Source organism: Diabrotica virgifera, chromosome 4 (genome assembly GCF_917563875.1).
Source record: "Diabrotica virgifera virgifera chromosome 4, PGI_DIABVI_V3a".
Taxonomy (NCBI): Eukaryota; Metazoa; Arthropoda; class Insecta; order Coleoptera; family Chrysomelidae; genus Diabrotica; species Diabrotica virgifera.
The window spans coordinates 56,811,102-56,836,817 of NC_065446.1; the positions used below are offsets into that span (position 1 = coordinate 56,811,102).

At 33.7% G+C, this 25,716-nt stretch overlaps 1 protein-coding gene across 1 annotated transcript in view; it reads right to left on the reverse strand.

Annotated features, from left to right (window-relative positions):
- LOC114331790 (regulating synaptic membrane exocytosis protein 2) overlaps positions 1-25,716 on the reverse strand; it is a 421,091-nt gene that overhangs the window by 114,431 nt on the left and 280,944 nt on the right. Inside the window, exons 10-12 of the mRNA XM_050648222.1 lie at positions 17,521-17,704; positions 3,878-4,200; positions 1,390-1,632 (exon numbers count right to left, since the gene is read on the reverse strand). Of these exons, the coding sequence (XP_050504179.1) occupies positions 1,390-1,632; positions 3,878-4,200; positions 17,521-17,704 (750 nt within the window). The remainder of the gene's footprint in view (positions 1-1,389; positions 1,633-3,877; positions 4,201-17,520; positions 17,705-25,716) is intronic.

A 25,716-nucleotide genomic window follows, 5' to 3' on the forward strand; every position in this document is an offset into this window, starting at 1 on the left:
TTATATCGACAAATAATTTTAGGAGCCATTTGAGTAGTGTTCTTCCTCCATATTTTAGCAGTTCATTATTTATCTTATCAGGACCAGGTGTTTTTCTATTTTTTAATTTTTTTATTCGTTCTTGTAGCTCTTCTTCTGATATTAGTACTCTATCGTGGGTTTCATTAATGTTTATTTCTCTGTTCTCTTCTTCTCCTTCTCCATATAATTTCGCGAAATGCTCAGTCCATTGTGTCTCCGTAATGTTATCTATCCGTATAAATTCATTCATTTCTGTTTTTTGTCTCCTTATCATCTTCCACACCTTTTTCTGGGATCCATAGAGGTCGTATTCCATATCTTTGGTAAATTTCTCTCAGTGTTCCTTTTTGATGTTATCTATTTCTTGGTTTACTCTATTCCTGATTGTCACGTAGTCGTCTCGTGCCTCCGGTGTCTTCACTCTTTTGTATGTTAGGAAAGCTTGTTTCTTTTGATTTGCTAGTGCTTTCACCCTTTCGTCGTACCATGGAGTTTTGTATTCACATTTATTTCTGTTGACTTTTCTTTTACCTAAAGCTTCTTCTGCTGCTTGTAGGATACTTTTTCTAATAATTTTCCAGGTTTCTTCTATATCCTTTTTAGTCTCTAGGTTATGGCTGTTTAGCTTTTCTGTTAGTCTGTTTCTATACAAGTTTTGTGTCCCTTGGTCTTCTAAGCTTTCTATGTTTAACTTTTCTTCGACTTTTGTATTTCGGACATTTTTTTCTAATTCTGTAAATAAAGCAGTTTACATGGGGTTCAAAATATAGTGAATAACCCTGTACTTAACTTTCCTTATTTAATCTGACGATTTCGAGTTTTTCTAAGGATATATTTTTTTTCGGACCCCCTTAACGAACTCCCCTGTATTAAGAGCCAATATATGGTAGAGGTACATTTACAGGGTCCAAGGTTTCTCCATATATGATAATCTGACGCGCTCGAGTAACTGCAAAAATCCCCGCTTGGGCTCCCCTACCATTACACAAATAGAGCAGGTGAGCAGCTAAAATTCGGTAATTAGAAAATTTTTCAAAAAGAGATTCAGTATGAGTATGATGACGAACCAGAGAAACAATGAAACTTGTATAATGTAAGTAAAATGGTGCTATTTGCAATAATTTTAACGTATATGTATATAGTTAATAATAATTTTTTACATTTTTTATATTATTGTAGGTACTCACTGAGAGCTTTTAACAATAACTAAGTTGTGCTTGTGAAAAATGTAGCATTTTGTTATATAGCTTTCTTTCCAAAGTACCTCCAAAGCTCCTCCTACATTTATTTAACAATAAAACCTAAGTTTTATATATTTTGAATAAAATTAATGTCGATATTTTTATTTTTATTACCTATTATACCTACCCTAATCCTCTGGTTCCACGCGGCCTTTCTGATTGAGTTGAAAAAGCACTGCTGGTAACTGATGCGACACTTTCCATATCGCTATCAAAGTCCACTAAGCCTAAGGGATCTCTTTCTCTTTCTTTTTCGGGTGAAAAGCATCTTCTCGTGTTGAATCTAGAATGATTGGCTAGATCACTATCACTTAAACCACTATACCTCCTCTCCCAGCCAGACCCTGTACTTCTATAAGTATGCATATACCTAAAACAAATAAAAAGTGAAATGTGCTAGATTAATTGTATATTTAAATTATTCATATTAAAAATGCTTTCAAGATATTAAAACAAAATAATGTCAATATTTTAATATAGCTTAGAATAGGCTTTCCTTGCTTACAAATGACAATGGATCACGATTGATCAATTTTGCGACAGGCTGGGATGCTAGTCATCAAAAGCACCCAGTTTGTTATAAAAAGATCCACAAGGCAACATGGAGATCAAACGATGGAAGAATAAATAATCAAATAGATCATGTATTGATTGATGGGAGATATTCTAGCAGCATAATAAGCGTAAGAACTATGGGAGATAGTGATAATAGATAAACAGACCAAGATCGAAAGGTGAGGCGAAGCTGGAAGAAGAACATAAGGTTTCAGGTTTTAGAAATCAATGAAAATGAAGATGTAGATCAGCAATGGCATGCGATAAAGAGAACTATTACAGAAGCAGCAGAGAAATCTACCAGAAAAAAGAAAAAAACAAAAGTGTCAAAATGGTTCGACGAAGAATGCGAAAAAGCACTAAAGAAACTGTCGAGCCATCAGAAGAAAAATTTATTTAGACTTTAGACTAACTAGTGTCATGAGCCACTCTCTCAAGCTACTTGTTAAGATAATTCTTAATAGAATCAAACAGAAATATGAAGAGACAATGGGAAATCAACAATTCGGTTTCAGAGAAGGATTGGGAACAAGGGAAGCTTTGTTCTTTACTTCAACGATCATTGGAAGTACAGAAACCAATTAACGTCTGCTTTATAGATTTTGAAAAGGCGTTTGATAGGGTTCAACACGATAGGCTGTTTGAATATCTAGAAATGATTGGAATAGATGATAAAGATCTGAGACTTTTACAACATCTATATTGGAATCAAGAAGCTTATATTCTGCTAAATGGCAAAGAACCAGACACAATTTGCATTAAAAAAGGTGTCAAACAGGGTTGTGTGTTATCCCCAACTTTGTTTGACGTATAGGTACTCAGAAATAATTTTTAACGGAGCCTTGGAAGGACAATGTGGAGTTCGAATCCGGAGAAACAATTAACAGCATCAGATATGCAGACGACACCGCGATCATGGCTGAAAATATCGATGATCTTCAATTCCTTATAGATCGAGTCACTAAAGAATGCTCCAATAACGGACTTACCATAAATACAACAAAGACAAAGTTACTTGTGGTTAGCAAACAAGACCCTATGTGGTCGTCCCTATGCAACTAATTGTTAGTAATGAACCGATAACAAAAGTTAACCGTTTTAAGTACCCATGATGTTGGATAAACGGATGAAATCCAGATGAAGAAATTAAAACTTGTATAGAAATTGCAAGAGGAGCATTTCTGAAACTCAGATCTATTTTGAGCAACTCTCAGCTGAATTTACAACTAAGAATCAAGTTCCTAAAATGTTATGTGTATCCTGTATTACTAAATGGATGTGAAACCTGGATCATGAAGGTTAAAATGATGAACAAATTAGAAGCCTTCTAAATGTGGTCATATCGTAGAATGCTCAGAATATCTTGGGTTCAACACATTTCAAACAGACAAGTCTTAATCAGAGTAGGTCAAGGCAAAGGTGACTTAATCAAGATGATATCAATAAAAAAGAGGAAACTTGAATATCTCGGCCATATAATGAGAGGTAGCAGATACAGGATGCTATATCGACGGACAAAGAGGAATTGGTCGGAAGAAATATTCATGGCTCCGAAACCTCCGTCAATGGACTGGCTTATCAGCATTTCAAATATTACATGCCGCGCAAGATCAAGAACGATATCGGTAAATTGTCATGGAAGCTACCCACGCCTAAAATTTGGGCACGGTACTTAAATATGAAGAACTCCTTGTCACACATTAAAATAGGGGGCAAAAATCAAATTCTGCGTAAATTCTGGACTGAGACAAGGAGATCCATCGTTCCCATTGTTGTTTAACCTGGCTTTAGAATAAGTCATACGAAAAGTTTATCCAAAAATCAAACCAGACATATCTGCTCGGGGAGCAAAGAGAAAGGTGGAAAAATGAAGTCAGAGAGGATCTGGAGAAAATGGGAGTGAGGCAATGGGAAATAATAGCACAGATGATGATGATTTCTATACATAAGAACAAGAATCCCATTTTGTAGTAAAAATTCATCTAATGAGTATTTATCACTATTTTATAGAGTAAAACCTAGCGTATCAAATAGTTCAAATAGAAAACCTATGTACTGACCTCATCCTATTTCTGGTACTGATACTGGTCCCTTCCAAGTCCTGCGATACTCTCTCCTGTAGCGCTCTGGCGAGCGCTTGTGGCACTTGAGGGAGCTGGCGTTTTTTCGGCGAGCCGGTAGGTGTCGCTGTGGCACTTCGCGACTGAAACCGCGACATTTTGTACGTAGTGGGGGTGTATTCGGTAAGGCGGACGTCCGGTGGCGAGAGCGATCGGTGGTCGGTGGCGGAACGTCGGGGTGATTTCGAACGGGAACGAGATAAATGGACGCTGGGAGAATCGCAAGGAGCCGCTGAATGGGATCGGTGGCCAACCATTCCGGTCTGAAATAAATTTTAAAAACATTATACAAATACAGACATTCGTTAACAGTGTGTTCACTGGGTAGTGAATCGTCAAACGGGCCATAGGAAACTCGATCGGAAATTCTAAACTATTGAGTTCCTGCTTCCCTAAAATTATTTTACATCAAGACTTGACTTAGTCATGAGCAACTATTTGTACAGGACTGAAAGCTGTACTAAAAACGAATGTTTTAATTTTTTTTCTACAAACTAAACACATTTCAAAATTTTGCAAGAATGTATTACATTTGCCAGAGTATTGCTGTAAAAGTTAGGCCACACGAAGTGCTGAATTTGTTAAATATGGACAATATTTGAATTGTCAATATTTTTAGTTTTTGATTTCTTGTTTAAAAAGCAATAAATTTAATGAAACGTGCCCAGTTGAGGAAAAAATCAGCAATATTGTTTTTTTCAATCAATAGTGCGAGCACTTCTTCTTTTTCTTATGTTGACATGACTCTGTCTGTTTTTCAATGTGCCTCCAGTAAGTTGTCATTACATATTTTTCGTGGTCTTCCCACTGATCGTCTTGCTATTGGGGAACCGTCTCTCGCCGTCCTTACTACTCTATTTGTTGTCATTCGGCTTATGTGGTCGTTCCATTCTACTCTTTTTTCACACAGTTATAAATGTTGTCCATCTTAAATCTCTGTCGTATATCTGTACTTCTAGCTCTATCCCACAATATCTTACCATCGATTTTTCGCAGTGTTTCATCTCTGCTGTTTCTAGCATTCTTTTTGTCCTTTCTGTATCAGGTCGTGTTTCTGCCGAGTATGTCATTATTGGTCTGATGACTGTTTTGTAAATTCTGCCTTTCACTTCTTTTCCGATGTTTTTATTTCTCCATATTGTTTCATTCAGGCAACCTACGGCTCTGCTTGCTCTATTCCCTGATCTTCCACTTATGTTTCGAGCGTTCCGTAGCTAGATAGTGTGATGCCTAGATATTTAAACTCCATGACTTGTTCTATTATTTGACCCTCCAGCTCTAATTTACACCTTCCCAGGCAACCAAGTGGCGTCATATAACGGCAAGGAAATGACAGCTTTGGTTGAATATATACACGTATTTGAACATTACGTCATATAGACGTCTTTTGTAGGTGATTTTAAATACGTAAGATTAATGACGTTAAAATACGTTTAAAAAACGTTTTCAGTTCAGACAGCCAAGTCTGACGTCACAAAATTGGGAGGAGCTTAAAAAGCTTGTTTGACTCCAAACAATTTCGTTTAAAACGTTGTTCATAAGAAATTTCTCATTTATTGTTTACATGTTTTGTGTCTTGTGTGATAAGACTTTTCATTTAGATATTTAGCTAAAGAAAGGTGTTAATTGAGAGATTTTTACTCGTTTTTGTTCAGTGAGTTAGTTTAATGCAGTAATTCTTCTTGTCAACTAATTTGAGGTTATGTTTATTTGTTTTTGATGTATATTTTCTGTTAATGAACTAATTATGTGTTATCGAGTTTAATTAAATTAATTTTTAGCCTACATTTTCATGTTACCTATTCTTCATACTATTTTGAAACATCTGAAAGAGGTTACTTTAAGTATTAAAGACTTGATTTTACCGACGGCGACGTGTAATAGTCGTCATCTTTTTGACGTTTGAAAATTGTCATAATCTCGACGTGAAAAAAACGTAGGTACAATGACGTTTTAAAATCGTCACAATTATGACGTCAAATCGATGAGACAAATACACGTGATTTTCAACGTCAGTACTACGTCATAGAAACACGGCAATTGGTCATTTTTATGACGTGTTATCTACGTTATAAAAACGTCGTTTGGTTGCCTGGGTTATTAGGCTGCTGTTATAACCATGCATTTAGCCTTTTTTGGGGAAATTAACGTGTTAAATTTTCTGGCGGTTATGTTAAATTGGTGCAGCATACGTTGTAAATCATCTTCACTTTGAGAGACTAGTATTGCGTCGTCTGCATAGCAGATTAGACCAGGGCGCATCTGTAAAAACATTAGTACATTTGGACGTTGACAGGTGACGCAAATTTTTTTGCAGAAATTGCTTGAAAATAAATCAAATAATAATATTTGAGTTATCCTCCCTCTCAAAAAGGTCCGGAATATTATTTAAATAATCAAAATGTCAAAAAATTAAGGAAAAATTCGATTTTTTTCTTCGTTTTTTGATTATAACTTTAAAAGTATTCATTTCCGAGAAAAGTTGAACTGACATAAAAGTTGCGTATATAAATTTCCCATAATATAGAATTGGTTAAAAATTTAAAAAATAGTCACCCTTGTTACAAAACAGCAATGATTGCGAAAAAACCATACAAAAACAAGTATTCGCATTTTACGTTTTTAAACCATTTATGCTACACTTAGGACGTTCATATTTCACCCAGAAATAAGATCGGTTCAATAGATTTTGCAAAATAAATTTCGAAATCTAGCTTTCGCAAAAAAAATCATTTTTTCAAAATGTTACAGGACTGAAAATAAAGCAGATAGCAAGTTGAATTTTTTTTTGCTTATAGAAATGTACTGTACCTTTCAGGACCACCACGGCGTCAGGAATTTTTTTAAATAAACATTAATTATTTATAATGCGCTACGCGCAGGACAGCGGATAGTTTGCTCTGATTGGTCATTCCAATGACCTTTGATAATGATTGATACATTTTAATTTTTATTACATTTCGATGTAACTAAATAAATTTGTTTATTGCAAAATAAAAACACATTCTCTATCCTTTGTAATAACACTTTTATTAGCAAAAACTTTCTTTGTTCATATATTTTAACTTAGAGAATAAAAGTTTATTATTTTTAAATATATGCAATTGTTTAAACAATATTTCACAAACAATAATAAAATTAGTTTGATTTTTGTGGAATTAAAATATTAAAATACAACAAAATATAGAGTAAGAAAATAATATATTAGATAAAGATTGGAAGAAATTTTGGTGGAAATCAACTTGTGTGAATCGAACACCGCTGTCCTGCGCGTAGCACCAAAAATTAATGTTTATTTAAAAAAATTCCTGACACCGTGGTAATTCATCGATTTTAATTTTGCAAATTGCAAATGAAAGGTACAGTACACTTTTATAAGCAAAAAAAAATTCAACTTGCCATCTGCTTTATTTTCGGTGCTGTAACATTTTGAAAAAAATGAATTTCTTTTGCGAAAGCTGGATTGCGAAATTTGTTTTGCAAAATCTATTAAATGGATCTTAATGAAATTTACAGTATTGTTTTACTGTATCATAATGTTTTTTTGGGTGAAATATGAAGGTCCTAAGTGTAGCATAAATGGTTGAAAAACGTAAAATGCCAATACTTGTTTTTGTATGATTTTTTCGCAATTATTGCTATTTTGCAACTAGGGTGACTATTTTTTAAATTTTTAGCCAATTCCATATTGTAGGAAATTTAATTACGCAACTTTTATGTTAGTACAACTTTTCTCGGAAATGAACACTTTTAAAGTTATAATGAAAAAACGAAGAGTAAAATCGAATGTTTCCTTCATTTTTTGCCATTTTGATTATTTAAACAATTTCCGGACCTTTTTGAGAGGGAGGATAGCTTAAATATTATTATTTGATTTATTTTCAAACAATTTCTGCAAAAAAATTTGAGTCACCTCTCAACGTCCATCTCAAAACAGATGAGCCCTGTACTAGATTATTTTAGGTTGTTTTTCTCCCATTTGGTATTCTTTTTTTGTTCTTATCGTCCATGATCAGGTTGAACAATAGAGGACTCAGGAAATCTTCCTGTCTTATCCCATTGCCAGCTTCAATTGGGTCAGTTAGTTCTTTATCTACATTTACTTTTATTGTGTTGTTCTGGTAGATATTTTCGATCGATTTAATTATTAATAGAGGTACCTCTTGCGTACAATAAATGGATAACGTCCTTTAATTTGACCCTGTCAAATGCCTTCTTCAGGTCCACGAAACATATGTAAGTATGCCGGTTTGTTGTATTCTAATGATTTTTCTTGAACCTGCCTCATTATAAATATAGCGTTGGTGCATGATCTTCCCGACCTAAAACCTTGTCGTTCTTCTGCTAATGTTATAATTTTATTCAGTTTGTTTGTTATCGTTTTGGTCGTTAATTTTAGTGTTGTGTTTAATAAATTAATTCCTCTGTAATTCTCCGGGTCCGATTTTTTTCCCTTTTTGAAGAGAGGTATTAGGATGCTTGATCTCCATTCTTGTGGTATTCTGCTTTGTTCTATTATTTTTTGGATTAGTTTTAATAGTTGTTTGGTCAGATCTTGTCCTCCGTACTTTAGGAGTTCATTCGATATTCTGTCCTCACCTGGTGATCTTCTATTTTTAATTTCATTATTGCTTCTGTCACCTCTACTTCTTCAATATTTATTTCTTCGTTTGTTGTCATTTCAGGTGTTGGTGGTTCCTTATCGTTATCTTTAGCAAACAGAGATCGAAAATAGTCTGCCCAAGTTTCCTTCTGAATGTGTTTGGTTTTTCTTAGTTCGTTTATCTCTCTTCTTTGTCTTCTGATCATTCTCCATATTTCCTTTAAAGCACTTCTAGATCCTTAGTAAGTGTATGCTTTTATGCTTTTAGTTATGCTTTTTTCTTTTCTTTGCATTTTTCTTTCACCTCTGTATAGAACTACGGAATTTTTCGCTTTGTGAGAGCCTTGATTTTATTTATCTTTATTTCGCCCAGAGCTCCTTTGGCTGCATCTGAGATGTCTGCTTTAATTTTTTTTACTCTTTTGTGGTATAAAAACCTTGTTGTGTTGTTCTGCAGATTTTCAACTTTTATCTTTGTGGTGTATTCTGTAATTTTATTTTTTGCATATAGGTATATAAGTTTACATTCGAATTTTGCACAATACTAACTTATGATCACTTCCTATCTCCGCCGAGGTTAGTGCTCTTATATCCAAAACTTAAGGAGTACCTCTCTATTTGAAAAATATACTCGATAATTTGTAGATATTTTTCCTCTGGTATTTTCTAAGGTATATAATATATATAACTATACGATTGCATAACAAGAAAAGTATTCATAGTTATACAGAATGGTGGTGATTATTTTTTTGTAAGCCTGATAACTTCAAATATTCTATTTTATGGTCCAATTTGATTATTAAATAACAGGAATAAAAAGACCTGTTATTTTGGCTCTTTCCTTGGTTCTAAAATTTGATTTAAAATAGTGTGAATCTCTTTAGAACTTCTCTAATAATAAAAGCAAAGATTTCATCTCTTTTTCAGTGTGTTCGCATATCGACTACATATAAACTAAATACTTATATAGGAGCCTATAAGTCTCGAAAAATTTTAGGAATCGATATATAATCATCCTGAAAACTATAATTCCATCAAGTTTTATGAAAACATAATATAAGGAATGTAGAACAACTATGAATCATAGTCTATTTTTGGCATAATATACAATTTGCATAGAGCCAAAATAAAGGTTTTAAAATTTTACTTTTATTGATATTGAGTTTCAAAAATCTGCAGATTTCAAGATTATAACAAAACATTTTTCCATATTTCTATCGAATCGAATTTCGATTTAATAGTTTAAAGTAGTAATGAACACAATAAATATAGATACATTCGTATTATGTAGACGGAAAAGTAGCACAGATGATGGGACGAACTAAGACATAACAACAATTTTAAAATCCTAATACAATGGAATCATCTCTGAAAAAGGAAATAGAAAAGACTCTAAAAGAAAATAGTCGTTTCGTTTTGATTCAATTCGAGTCTCTTGCCATCCTCTGATATCTGATGTTTCGGAATATATTCCTTGTCAAAGCTTTACAAGAAGACTGAATTGAACCATAAAGAAACGAAGAGGAAGTGCAAATATTAAAATATTGGCACCGGAGTATGGTAAGACTGTCCTCTAACGGGGTATGATGAAATGAGTGAAAAATAATTTCGACCACGTATCAAGTAACCTGTTAACCGAAGTACACTAGTACCAAGCGGCGCCGCTAGGAGAATACTCCAATAATGCGTCGCAGATTACTTATATGAAACGTGGTCATTTTGTACTCTAAAACCGAGTAAGGTATGACAAAAAGAAAATAGTCGTTTCGTTTTGATTCAATTCGAGTCTCTTGATACGTGGTCGAAATTATTTTTCACTCATTTCATCATTCCCCGTTAGAGGACGGTCTAACCATACTCCGGTGCAAATATTTTAATATTTGCACTTCCTCTTCGTGTTATGGTACAATTCAGTCTTCTTGTAAAGCCTCTTTGACAAGAAATATACTCCGAAAGATCAGATGTCAGAGGATGGCAAGAGACTCGAATTGAATTAAAACGAAACGACTATTTTCTTTTTGTCATACCTTACTCGGTTTTAGAGTACAAAATGACCACGTTTCATATAACTAAACTGCGACGCATTATTGGAGTGTTCTCCTAGCGGCGCCGCTTGGTACTAGTGTACCTCGGTTAACACATTACTTGATACGTGGTCGAAATTATTTTTCACTCATTTCAAAAGACTCGTTACAGTGGACTCCTCATCAGTAGCAGCTTAATCCGATTCTATAGCAAAATTCTTTATAATATAAGTGCAGAATTGTTTTGTTACAGGAAGATCAGAGATAGATAAATTTTTAGTATAACATTGCAACAATGAACAGAAATATTATTCTCGTTGGAACTTTACCGGGCTGAGCAGATGGGACGTGAATTATAAATTGTAAAATTCACTCATGTCCTTTAGTCTCAGCATCCGTTATGGCTTGCAAATTTTAGAAGCCTCGGAGGTGTAACCAGAGAAGGTTCCCATTGTTTTCAATCTATTAGATTGAAAACTTAGTCTTTGCTAGCAGTTGCCGCTAGGGCATCCCTGCCATTTAGTTCGTTGCAATCTGTAACTGCACGCCGGGGTTTGTCCTGGTTAGGTCAGAGAGAGCAGCATATGTGCCTCCTGATGAGAGACTAATAAGTTTTGAAACCGGTAGAGGTGCTTGCTGCACTCTCTGATTGGACTAGAATATGGTGCGGCTGTAGTTTCGTATTGCAACGAAATTGAAAATGGTTATTCATTTTTGCTTTACATGTTAACTCTGATTGGAGTACAAAGGAAACCATTCTCGTTGGAACTTTACTACGCTAAATAGATGGGACGTGAATTATAAATTGTAAAATTCCCTCATCTTCTTTAGTCTCAGCATCCGTTATGGCTTGCAATATTTAGACGCCTCGGAGGTGTAACCAGAGAATGTTCCAACTATTTTCAATCTAGTGGGATGTAGAGTAATATGTTTAGTATTATTTTATGTACTATTAGATTGAAAACTTGGTCTTTTAGAAAAATATTTATTGAAGACAAAATTCACATGGCCTTTATTGACCTAGCAAACACTTACGTTATTATCAATATAATCCACCCTAGAAAGTCCACTGTTAAACATATGCCCCTTTCTTGTGTTCCCAAAACCATCTATTTTGTGCCGCTCTCATCCAGTTTTTATTTAGCCTTCTCCAACCGGCATCGTGTATGTGGTCGACCGACGCTACTGTTGTCTTTCCTTGGTGTCTATTAGAATAATTTATTTGTCCTTAGTCTGTCATAGTAGCTGTGTGTCCTGTCTATCCAAATTTTAGCCTGTCTATCCTTTCGATGATGTCAGTCAGCTTGGTTCTTCACCTCATTTCCTTTTTTTATACTTTGTGTCGCATATTTATTCATAACATGAATCGCTCAATTCTTCTCTTTGTGACTCACAATTTGGTAGATGAAGCTTTTGTTAAAGTAAGTGTTTCTACTTCGTATGTTAACACGCAATAATCAAATACTTTTCTGTTAAAACACTAAGTTTTCATAATTGATGGATTCGACATCCAAGTTTTCAATCTAATAATACATAAAACAACATCAAAAAATGTTACTCTACATTCTACCAGATTTAAAACAATGGGAACCTTCTCTGGTAACACTTCCGAGGCTAATACAATGTGCAAGCCATAACGGATGCTAAGACTAAGGAAGATGAGGGAATTTTACAATTTATAATTCACGTCCCACCTGCTCAGCGCGGTAAAGTTCCAACTAGAATGGTTCCCTTCGTACTCCAATCAGAGTAAACATGTAAATCAAAAATGAATAACCATTTTCAATTTCTTTGCAACACGAAACTACAGCCGCATCATTATTCTAGTTCAATCCTTAGTCTCAGCATCCGTTATGGCTTGCAAATTGAAGAAGCCTCGGAGGTGTTACCAGAGAAGGTTCCCATTGTTTTCAATCTGGTAGGATGTAGAGTAACATTTTTTTATGTTGTTTTATGTGCTATTAGATTGAAAACTTAGTCTTTTGCTAGCAGTTGCCGCTAGGGCATCCCTGCCATTTCGTTCGTTGCAATACGTGACTGCACGCCGGGGTTTGTCCTGGTTGGATCAGAGCGAGCAGCATATGTGCCTCCTGATGAGAGACTAATAAGTTTCGAAACCGGTAGAGGTGCTTGCTGCACTCTCTGATTGAACTAGAATAATGATGCGGCTATAGTTTAGTGTTGCAACGAAATTGAAAATGGTAATTCATTTTTGACTTTTCTGTTACTTTTAAAAGTTTCTCTAATTTTTCCATACGCTGCCCACCCAAGATCGAGTCTACGCTTTAGTTCATGGATCGGACTATCCCTGCCAGTTTTAATTTCGTGTCCTATTTCTTATATACCAAGACTGATGTTTTGCTTGAGTACCAAATTTGTCATTAATTTTGTTTTTGAAATGTTTATACTTAATCTACATTTTCTGTAGATACAACAAAATCCTGTACCATCTCTCTTGCCATTCCTATATCTTCAGATAGTAAGACTATATCGTCGGTAAAACATAAGTTGTTTAGATACCTATTCTCTCTCCATTTGTATTGTCTTTGTCTGTCGATCCAAATTCTTAAGAGATCCAAATGTTCTAGTACACTACTAAAAAATGTAGGTAACATTGGGTCTCCTTGTATATGCCCCCTGTTCTAATTTTATGCTTTTACTGTTAGTATATAATTTGACGGTGATTGTTGCTTATTGGTATAGATCGTATAATTTGTATACCTATAATCTAGCCTACACTCTTTAAGGGCCTGTAGTATTTGGGTCTATTAATGTGGATTGAGTCACTGCGACAAACGAATCGGGAGCCCAAAGAGGGCGGCAATCACTCCGCTAGGAGTGTAGATGCCATGTTGACGAGTATTTGGCTTAGCTTAACTGTGCAAAGGTTTTGTGAATAATCGATGAATATTAGCACTAGAGGCTTACTATATTCCAGTACTTTCTTTATTAGGGTTTCTATGCTTTTTAGATGGTTATTAGTTCAGATGCAATGTAACCAATTTGAGACATTCATGTTAAAATATCCAGAAACCTCAGAGCAACAACCAATGTCAAACTTTATAAAAAAGCATTCCAAGTTGTCCAGTTATCAATAATGTTTGCTAGTGAGGGTCTTTTTCGGGAGTGAGTACAATGAACAAATAAATAAAGCCAATAATGAAGAGGGACAACGCAGCCTCTGCGTTACAGCCCGTATTCTCGAATACAAAAAGTACTACTGAAAGTTAATTTGGAAACCGCGATAAACCTTAGTAAGAAGTGAAAAAATTCCAACGAGGGATCATGTACAGCACAGCAAGGGAAAGATTTAGGTATATCCTACTGGTTAATTTTTGCTGATTAGGAAATGCTTTTGATGTGATGCTAGAGAACAAGCTTATACAAACATGCATGGAACATTTAGATTTCCACAATAGACAAATGCTGTCTCATTGTTGAACTGGTGTATTTCAGGTTCCAATATACAGGGTGTTTCATTAATAATTGTCCATATAATAACTGGAGAAACCTTAGAACAAAATACGAAGATTTAGCCTAAAACACTTAAATAAAATGTGGTTCCTTACTGAGTTACAGGGTGTTTTGTCTAAAAATTTAAAAATTATTTTTGCTCAGCATTTTAAAACTATTTGACGTATCCTTTTCATACTTAGCAGGAACTATACGTACCGTACAAACTACTAAATTATGTTAAAAAATCGTTCCTGACTGTTACCAGAGGCGTACGACGGGGTAAAGTGAATGGTTGACCCTTTCCAAATTCTACGCCACTGGCGGAATTGCTATTTTAGTTTTATTTTTGGATTCTCCAAAATTTTATATGAAAATAATATCCTCTTCATTCGTTATGATAAAGTCATTAGTTTTCGAGATTTTTGAAGTTAAAAATGCAACGACACGGTTATTTTGATTAATGTAGTGTGTCGCTTCGATTTTAATTTCAAATATCTCGAAAACTAATCATTTTATCGTTACGAATGGAGGGAATATTATTTACGTAGAAAGTATTAGAAAATCAAAAAATTACACTAAAATAGCAATTTCTTCAGTGGCGTAGAATTTGGGAAGGGACAACCAGTCACTATCCCCTGTCGTATGCCTCTGGTAGTAGCTAGAAACGTTTGTTTATCTTAATTTAGTAGGGTGTACAGTACCTACACTTTCTGCCAAGTTTGATAAGGATACGCCAAATAGTTTTAAAGTACTGGCTACAAATAATTTTTAAATTTTAATCATATGAATCATATCATAAATTAATCAAAATAACTGTGCCGTTTCATATTTAACTTCAAATATCTCGAAAACTAATGAGTTTATCGTTACCAATGATAAGTGTAATATTTACGTAGAAAGTATTGGAGAATCTAAAAATGGTACTAAAATAGTAATTTCTGTCGTACGCCTCTGGTAGTAGCTAGAAACGTTTGTGTATCATAATTTAGTAGGGTGTACAGTAGTCGCACTTTCTGCCAAGTATGAAAAGTATATGTCGAATAGTTTTAAAATTCTGAGCAAAAATATTTTTTGAATTTTTAGATAAAACACTCTGTAACTCAGTAAGGAACCACATTTTATTTAAGTGTTTTAGGTTAAATTTTCTTATTTTGTGCTAAGGTTTCTCCAGTTACTATATGGACAATTATTAATGAAACACCCTGTATAGATACTTGGACAAGTTTATGGAAAACATATTGGACAACAGTTCTGGTTTGATTACGTACAAATAATACCTCATATAAGACATTCCAAAGAAATTCTAGAAAGGAAACCAGGTGGAAGAAGAAATCGCGGAAGCTTTAGATATAGTGGGAAAGTACTTCCATAAATAGAGGCTCCAACCAAACGTCATGGAAACATAGATTTCTAGTTTCCACCTTAGTAACAAGCTTGTAAGGGTAATATACAGGTTGTTTCATTAATAATTGTCCATATAGTAACTGGAGAAACTTTAGCACAAAATACGAAGATTTAACCTAAATCACTTAAATAAAATGTGGTTCCTTACTGAGTTACAGGGTGTTTTATCTAAAAATTTAAAATTTATTTTTGCTCAGCATTTTAAAACTATTCGATGTATCCTTTTCATACTTGGCAGGAAGTATAGGTACTATACAGGCTACTAAATTATGTTAAACAAACGTTTCTCGCTATTACCAGAGGGGTACGATGGGGAAAAGTGAATGGTTGACCCTTTCCAAATTCTACGCCACTGGCGGAATTGTTATTTTAGTTCAATTTTTGGGTTTTCCAATACTTTCTATGAAAATAATATACTCCTCATTCGTAACGATAAAGTCATTAGTTTTCGAGATCTTTGAAGTTAAAAATGAAACGACACGGTTATTTTGATTAATGTATTGTATCGCTTCACTTTTAATTTGAAATATCTCGAAAACTAATCATTTTATCGTTACGAATGAAGAGTATATTATTTACATAAAAAGCATTGGAAAATAAAAAAATTACACTAAAATAGCAATTTCGTCAGTGGCGTAGAATTTGGGAAGGGTCAACCAGCCACTATCCCCTGTCGTGCGCCTCTGGTAGTAGCTAGAAACGTTTATTTATCTTAATTTAGTGGAGTTTACAGTACCTACACTTTCTGCCAAGTATGATAAGGATACGCCAAATAGTTTTAAAGTACTGGGTACAAATAATTTTTAAATTTTAATCATATGAATCATATTATAAATTAATCAAAATAACTGTGCCGTTTCATATTTAACTTCAAATATCTCGAAAAATAATGACATTATCGTTACCAATAGAGAGTATGTTATTTACGTAGAAAGTATTGGAAAATCTAAAAATGACACTAAAATAATAATTCCTCCAGTGGCGTAGAATTTGAGAAGGGTCAACCATTCACTATTCCCTGTCGTACGCCTCTGGTAGTAGCTAAAAACGTTTGTTTATTATAATTTCGTAGGGTGTATAGTAGTCGCACTTTCTGCAAAGTTTAAAAAGGATACGTCGAGTAGTTTTAAAATGCTGAGCAAAAATAATTTTAAAATTTTTAGATAAAACACCCTGTAACTCAGTAAATAACCACATTTTATTTAATTGTTTTGGGTTAAATCTTCGTATTTTGTGCTAAGCTTTCTCCAGTTACTATATGGACAATTATTAATGAAACACCCTGTATAACATACAATTCGAAAAAGCCACACTCGCCTACAATAAAACGCCAAACTACCTAGGTACTTTGGTACTAGAACGTTATTCTTCAAAAAATAAAATTACCTAGGTACTTTGGTACTAGAACTTTATTCTTCAAAGAACATCTGACAAAATATCATCCAGAGACTGTTCAGCTCAACAGTCTGGCTTGACAGCGCAGCCGTACAAAAAATATATATATAAAATTAAACAACTGAAATGAAAATAATTGCTGGCGTTGTCAAATCCACTCCCACGAAATGACTTCCTGTTCTGAGCCACATTGCACCATTCAAATTTCGACACAACTCTCTTACACTTACAAGTGAGTACAAAAAATTATTAATAACTATACGTACCAATCCATCGAGACATGATGCTGCTTACCATTTCCAACTTCGCTCCAGACAACCTTCAACAAAATCGGCAAAGTCATCTGCGGAAGTAGAGTTTAACCTCACGACCGCATTAACCCAAGAATGAACTGAACAACAGAGTGAAAACAAGACTTTGTATCAACCCAAAAATTACCAAGATTCGATTTGGCACGTAACACATAATCTATGCTGAACAGAATGAGAACCCAACACTGCAGATGTAACTACAGGATGCACAAATGAGGTAAACGACTATCCCCACTTTGGGACTGCGGACAACTACAAACCATCAGACACATCACAGAAAAGTGAAAAGTAATTATAGATTTGTTTGAGAGTTTCCCTTTTGCAATTTATTATTTGACAACTAATACAAACACGAATGAAACATTCTGGATCTATATTAAACGAACTCACCTTCCTATTGTTGTTACACATGTGATATGCTTGCATGGTCTCTTGATCTCTTCGGGATCTCCTTTCACTTTCCCTGGGTGGGCTAGTGGAACTACCTACGCTACTCACGCTGGCTCCATCTGCGTTTCGTCGATCTCGTCCACCTTCAATATCACACTCCGACGGCGTATCGCTGTCAGAAAACCTGGAAGGTTAGAAAGATCAATCTGCGTGATTTGATCCACACAAAATTAAAAATATAAACCTATTCGCATATATTTTGACTTGATATTTAACAAAAATACTTTTTTATTTTCATAATTATTTTTTTAATTATAAATAAAATATTGATGATGTAGGAATCAAACCATAAACCACAGTACAGAGTACTATGAAGTTGATTTATATGACTGCAGTTTTTCAGTAAGTACAAAACTACAGCGGCGTTGGTAGTCCTACCGAATTTACCATCCCTTTATTTCTTTACATCTTTATACACGGCGAAACCAGATCGGTGAAGCACAGATTAATTTAGAGTTAGCAACATACATATAAGCCCGATGTATCATGCTGACAATAAAAAGCTAATACAGGAGCTAAAAGCTTGCAAGACCTTTGACAATAAATTCTCTTTTTCTTCTTCTTTCTCGAAACTTGGTATGCCCCTCAGTGGCGTTGGAGGTTTTATTCATCCTCTATCCATATCTTCCATTTCTTGCGGTCCTTTGCTAAATTTTTTCATTTGTTGATAAGTTTTTCCTTTTCCTGTCCAATTTCTATAATCTGATCGATCCATCTCTTCCTTGGCTTCCCTTTCCTTCTTTTACCATATCTTTTTGATTCCATCACCTGCTTTGGTAGTCTTCCCTGGTCCATTCTGTTAATGTGTCCATACCATTTTAATTTTCTTTTTTGGATCTTGGTTATTATCGATTCCGTCTTTGTCTAATATCTTCATTTCCTATTCTGTCCAATTTCGTTTTTCCTGCTATTTTTCTCAGCTGCTTCATCTCCGCTGCGTTTATTGTACTGTCTATTTTTGCATTGTTTACCCATCTCTCACTTGCATATAAAGTTGGTACAGATATTGCATTGTATATCTTCAGTTTTATTTCTTTATCTATTTCTTCCTTCTCAAATATTGTTTTATTTAGTGCATAGTATTATTTGCTTTTTTCGTCCTGTATGAGATTTCTTGATCTAGCTTTCCATCCTCTGATATTATTACTCCAGGTATTGAAACGTCGAGACTGTTTCTATTATTTCGTTTTTGCACCTAAATATCGTTTGGTTTATTTCTTCTCTTTTCTTTTGGGTTACTATCATGGTCTTTGTTTTTTACATTTACCTCCATTTTCAAATTTTCTATTTCTTCCACCCAGATATCGATTAATTTTTGCATTTTCTCTTTATTGTCTGCTATTATTACTAGATCATCTACATATACTAATTCCTCCATTCTCGCTGGTACTAAATTCCTGTACCCTATTGTTGACTGTAATTGCCTTGACCTTCTTTTAGCACTCTTCATTACTCTATCCATTACTAATATAAGCAAAACTGGGCTGAGACTGTCCCCTTGTTTTATTCCTCTCCTTAGGTTTATTATTGGCGATCTGTTTCCGTTTAATTGCACTTTAGCAAGTACGTTTCTATATGTACTTTTTACCACGCTTACTATCTTTTGCGGGATTTGCAGGTCTTCCATTACTGACCATATTAGTTCTCTATTTATAGAATCAAAAGCAGCTTTAATATCTATAAACGTAATATATAAGTCTTCTCCTATTTCGTTTTTACTTTCAATTATATTTCTCAGTATGTATATATTATCTGTTGTTCCTCTTTCCTTCTTGAAAGCCGCTTGTTCCTCTTCTAGTTTTCCTTCCAATTCTTTCCTGAGCTTCCTTTCTATTATGTAGACTTTATATGCCACTGATGATAGGCATATAGCCCTATAGTTATCACATTCCGCTTCATCTCCTTTCTTGTGTACTGGTATCAATAAATTCTCTTCCCAGTCTTTCGGTATCTTTTCTGTTGTCCATGTTTCCCTCATTATTTCCAGTAGCCAAAGCTTGCCTCGTTCTCCCACGTACTTCATCATCTCCGGATCTATGTCATCGGCACCTCCCGCTTTTCCAATATTTATTCTTGCCAATGCTTCTTCAGTATCTTTGATATGAATTTCGTCTACTCGATTGTTCCTATCCTCTTCTCTTTCCTGCTGTCCTCTCTCCTTATTTTGTTGGTTATTTGCCTCGAATTTTTCTTTATAGTTCTTATTCCATATAGTCAGTATGTCTTCTATGTTTGTTTTCAATTCATTTCGCTCATTTCTAATTCCTCTTATTTGTTTACTTTTTGTTCCTTTCATGTTTCTTATTTTATTCCAAAACTGTTTATTGTTATTTCCAAAACCTTGATTCAATTCTTCACCGAATTCCTTCCCGCTCTTCTTCTTCGCATCTTTTACTAGTTCTTTCACTATATTTCTCTGTGTTCTGTATCCGTCTCTGTCTTGGTCTTCATTTGTGTTTATGTATCGTTTCCACATTTCTTTCTTCTTTTTTACTGCTTGCTTCATTTCCTTATTTCACCATCCAGTTCTTTTATTATTCTTCCCATTCTTTCTTATTCCACATACTTGTTTTGCAGTGTTCCATAACGTGTCTCTCAATTTTTTTCATCTCTCTTCCATATTCCATATTTCCTCATTGTTTTCATGCTGTTCCAGTACTTCATCTCTCTCTCTTTGGTATAACTTCCTCATTTCCATATTTTTCATCTTATGTATTGCTATTCTTGTATATTGAGGAATCTCTATTATTTCCGTTAGTTTCATGTTTATCTCTGTTGTCACTAGTCTGTGTTGGGTACCGCGTTCGGCTTCGTTCTGTTTTTATATTTTGTATCGTTAGTTCTGCGTCTCGAGGATATACTATGTAGGTAATTATGCTTCAAAATAAATAAGGCAATAATGACAATAAATTCAAAATTAATATACCAGGCAGGGAAGATAAGTTCAATTGCCCTCCTGGGGCGTTGTCAAGACAGTAACAAGAACGGCTAAAATGGGTAGCTTACAAATCTCTGGAATGGTGGAGGAATTCACCAGGACAAAGACAGGGAAACAGTTTATTATAGTGCAGAAGACCTAACTCGCAAAAGCAGGAAAACTGCAAAAACCATAGTAGGTCTTTTAACAGAGCACTGTTAGCTGAATAGACTGTTGAAGTTGATGGGATTGACAGATGTTGACTTATGGAGATTCTGTCACCTAGAGCAACAAACAGAAGTGAAAAACATACTAAGATTCTGTACTTATTTTATCTCCAAGATATGTATTTATTCTGGAATATTTTCTTTCCTGTTTGTCATTTTTTACAGATCAATTCTTTGACTCTAGCTTGGGCTTCTTTAAATTTTGTTTTGTCGGCCAACGTTGGCAAGCTTAGGTAATTGTGGTACTATTTTCTTTTTTGTTTTAATTTTTTTTTAATTCCTGTATCCCACCAATAAGGCTTATTGCTATTTTTTGTTTTCTATTTTACCTTAAGCCTTTTTGCTGCTGCATGTATGTAGTTTCTCCATGTAGGTATTAGTATTGTTCTTCTATACTCCCGAATTCTGTTCTATTTAATTTATCATCTAAGCTGTTTTGGTATAATTTTTGTATGCTTTCTTGTACTACTCTTTTTATATTGTATCTATTTTCTCTTAACTCTTTAGCTCTTTTGTGTTGTCTTCTTTGTCAGTTACTTCTGTTTTCACTTGTTACCTACATGGTTCCAAAACATCGGATACAATTACATTATACAAGTACTATAGATGAATGAATGAATTTAAGAAAAAATATAAGCATCAAAATACCAAATGGATAACGGGGAGAAAATGGAAAATACATAGCTAAGAGATATACCGCCAGTCGGAAGACACATTGTACTCATCATTGTATAAATGCCATTTGTGGTTTGTACACACTAGTGTATACGGTATTTGATATCTCCTTCGAAAAATCTAACAAAATCTGCCACACAATCTATCTACCAAAATTAATGTCATAGTTTCTGATACTTTATATTTCAATATGGTCCTTATCGCTATTTTCATTATAAAACATGATTTAAAATTTTTTTAAGTTTTTTTGTATTTTTACGTAACATCTATCAAAATTGACATTACTGATACGAAATTACTCTTTGGTAGGTATTTAATACGTATAAATTTATTCGTCCTTAAAACGTGGCTTTTTGGTAGGTATTTTTAATGAATAATTTTGACAATTTTTTTTATACAAAAATTTCTTTATTTATTCTAATATTACAACTTAAACGCAATTAAATTAGTCTATGTATCTGACTATTAAAAAAAAGTATTTTTAAAATTTACTGTATACAATTTAAAGATCCCTGCCCTGTGATATTTTCCTGTTTTCTTTTACAAATAAAAATAATTTATTATTGCAACCTTTTAACCCAAAAATTAAAAAGCAAACAGAAACTTGTGCAAAAACGAAGAGATGAGGCAGTTATAATAATTCTTAATTGCGTTCATTTTCAAATTTGCCGCGCGTTAGTCCAGAGAAATAAGATTCTTCTCGTGACACATCCCCCTTCAGGTCGAAACCAAATTTTTTGAGTAGTATGGACATCTATATTAATAACCTATATGTTTCCTGCAGCCGATATTGATGATATACATAGTTATAAACAAATGAAGATCAAAAAACGGTAAATTTTCGCTTTTTTCGTCGATTACCAAGAAGTTAAGCATTTTAAACAAATTTGAGAGTAGGAAACTCATAAATCGTATAAAAAACTTCAATATGGCGTTCGCTGAATATGTCTATCCTTATTGGTTACTTAGAAAATTGCAAAATAATTAATAAATTTTGAGATTTTATAAATATTCATAACTTATGTAAAAATTAACTTAGAACCTTCTTATTACACGGAATGCTGAGACTTCTTGTGCTTAAATTATATTTTAAATTTCAAAGCAAGTGGTCAAACAGTTTAAAAGTTATTTAATTTGTTTATACCAAATTCATTTTTTTTGCAACACTATAAGTCAGAAAATGATGAGGTTACAATAATACTTCGGGCAGATTATGAAAGAAGAACATTTATACTATTAACTTAATTAAAAATAAATGACAAAAAGTAATTTTAAACAGTGTAAAATTATTTTGCAAAAATATGTCAATTTTTTGCTTACTTAAAAACAATTAGAATAGCTTTTTAACCGTTACCCGTAGAAAAATTATTTTTTCATATTTAAAAAGACTGAATTTTTATACACATTTAGAAACAAAAACATCTGTCCAAGGACAATTAGGGACGAAGTTAGCCCCCCTTTTTTTTAATTCACATGCTCTTGGAAAATTATTTTGCAATATTTATCATTTTATTTTTTGTCAATACTGTAAATTTTCTTCTTTCATAAACTATCCAAAGTCTTGATCATTTTCTGACTTATAGTGTTGCAAAAAAAATTAATTTGAAATAAACAAATTAAATAACTTTTAAACTATTTGACAAGTTGCTTTGAAATTTAGGGTATGATTTAAGCACCAGAAGTCTCAGCATTCCGTGTAATAAGAAGGTTCTAAGTTAATTTTTACATAAGTTATGAATATTTATATAATCTCAAAATTTATTAATTATTTTGCAATTTTCTAAGCAACCAATAAGGATAGACATATTCAGCGAACGCCATATTGAAGTTTTTTATACGGTTTATATATACGTATACGTATACGGTATACGGGTTATATTTATACGGTATAGTTTATTACTCAAAAATTTGCTTAAAATGCTTAACTTTTTGGTAATAGACGAAAAAAGCGAAAATTTATCGTTTTTTGATCTTCATTTGTTTATAACTATGTATATCATCAAAAGCGGCTGCAGGAAACATATAGGTTATTATTATTAATGTCCATACTACTCAAAGAATTTGGTTTCGGCCTGGAGGGGATTGTGTCACCAATATGATATTTTTTTTCCTTATTTCTCTGAACTACTATTCCTGATATTTCCTTATTTCTCTGAACCGTGTATCTGTCCACGGCGCTTGTTGTATGACTTGATGCGACCTTACTTGCCTTGCCGTGGCCGTGATGTTTTGCCAAACGTGTACGATTGTTTGTGTTTGTGCTTTTTGAACATATTTTAAATTTGGATACTTTTATAATAACTTTAATAGTATATAGTGATAGTGCATAAAAATGGTGTCCTGTTCTCAACGCAGTTGCAGTAGCAGTTCAGGGAATGTTCTTGTGCTTTTAGGGATATTCCAGGAATGTTTTCAATGTCCTGTGTGTACATTCTAGGAACATACATGGAATGTTTTGGTGTTATTAGGGGGTATACAAAAATAACTGGTCAAATATATAATAAATGTTTATTCCAAACATTTAATAAATGTGTCAGCATCATGTATGTGGATTTATTTACCTACACAATAATTTTAAATCCTTTTTATATTATTTATACCGAAAATTCAACTAGAAAGTGACGTTAAAAAGGTTACGTAGAAATAACGTAAGACTGTTAGGTAACATCGCTGTGACTTTTATACGTATATTTTAGGTAAAATTTGATGTAACTTTTGACGTAACTTCTCTAAAAATTTTGACGTCATATATACGAACATTGTTAGCTGGGTGCATGGTTATACAGCAAATCCACTAAGATCAAAATTGGAGCTGGAGGATCAGATAATAGAACAATTGATAGGATTTAAATATTTAGGCATTACACTATCTAGGTATGTAATAATCGAAACAGAAGTGGAAGATCAAGTGAATAGAGTAAATAGAGTCGCGAAAAAAATATCTTGGAACAAATGACAGGTAGAATTTACAAAATATTCATCAGACGAATAACGACATATGCGGCAGAAACACAACCTGACACAGAGAGAAAAAAGGAATGATAGAAACAGCAAAGAGAAAAATCAATGATAAGACACTATGGGACAGAGCTAGAAATATAGATTTAAGACAGAGATACAAAATGGAAATCGTCAAGAACTGAGTAAGAAAGGGAAGAGTAGAATAAAAGCATATAAGCTGAATGACAACAAATACGTAAAGACTGCAAGAGAGGCTTCCCCAATAGGAAGGAGATGAATGGAAAGACCATGAAAACCATGGAACGACAATTTCTTGTGTGCATAGTCTACGTAAAAAGAAGAAAAAGAAGTTGAATTTATTTAGTGAAATTGAATGTTTTCTAGATATGGTTTCTTAAACGGATTTTTATTATCACATTTATTGTAGATGTATTTTTTGTAATTATATGTTAACTGCCAACTACTTACTTTTCTTGTTTTTATTTCAGGATTTTGCTCCAGCCGAAACCACAAAAGCAGTGAGACATCTTTAAAAACCACAATGTATGTTTGGCTTCTAAACCTAGGGTTCATAGAACTCAAAATCTAAAAATCTATTCGACGTGGTTTGTTTGATCTGTAATTTAGGTACAACTTTCATATCTACCATCAACATATGATCACCATTTATACTCAGCCGTGTAGGCTCCTAGCTTGACAATTCCTCTGCAATATTTTTATTCTCTGGCCTGCACGTGCCAATCTTGACCGTGTTTCTGTTCATCGTGCTTTGTTCTTCTCCACCTCATTGAGCTATCTTTTGCTCGAACGTTCCAACTCCGTTTCTTTCTTGGTTATTTTTTCTTCATTAGTTATTTCTAAATGTCCTTTAAGTCTCGTTACTTTGGCTGCTCGGACTATTACATCTTCCCCATAATAACCTTTTGCCAGCATTTTGAAAATATAAAAGCTCACAACTAACAACTTAATCCAATCAAGTTGTGTTTCGACTAGAAAAGTTTTGGGGTAGTTCTGATTTCTTTCATTGTATACGTATTTTGGGCTGCTGAATCTGAATATGAGGTTTGAGGACAAAATTTCGTGACGAAACATTGAGTAAATCGCGAAAAAAGCGAAAAATGTCTGCCTTTTCCCGCTTTTTTGCTTACATCTCGAAAAATATTAACTTTTAGTAAATGGTCTATTAACAGAAATAATTAAAGTACTTAAAATTCTCTACAAACATCACTATTTACTTTTTTTTTCAGACGAACCTTTCGGTCTAAAGTGGTCTCTGCAAAACCCACGTTTTACATTTCAAAACTTTATTTTTTATTAGAATGCTGTCTTTTGATAAATTTACATCCTCCATCCTGT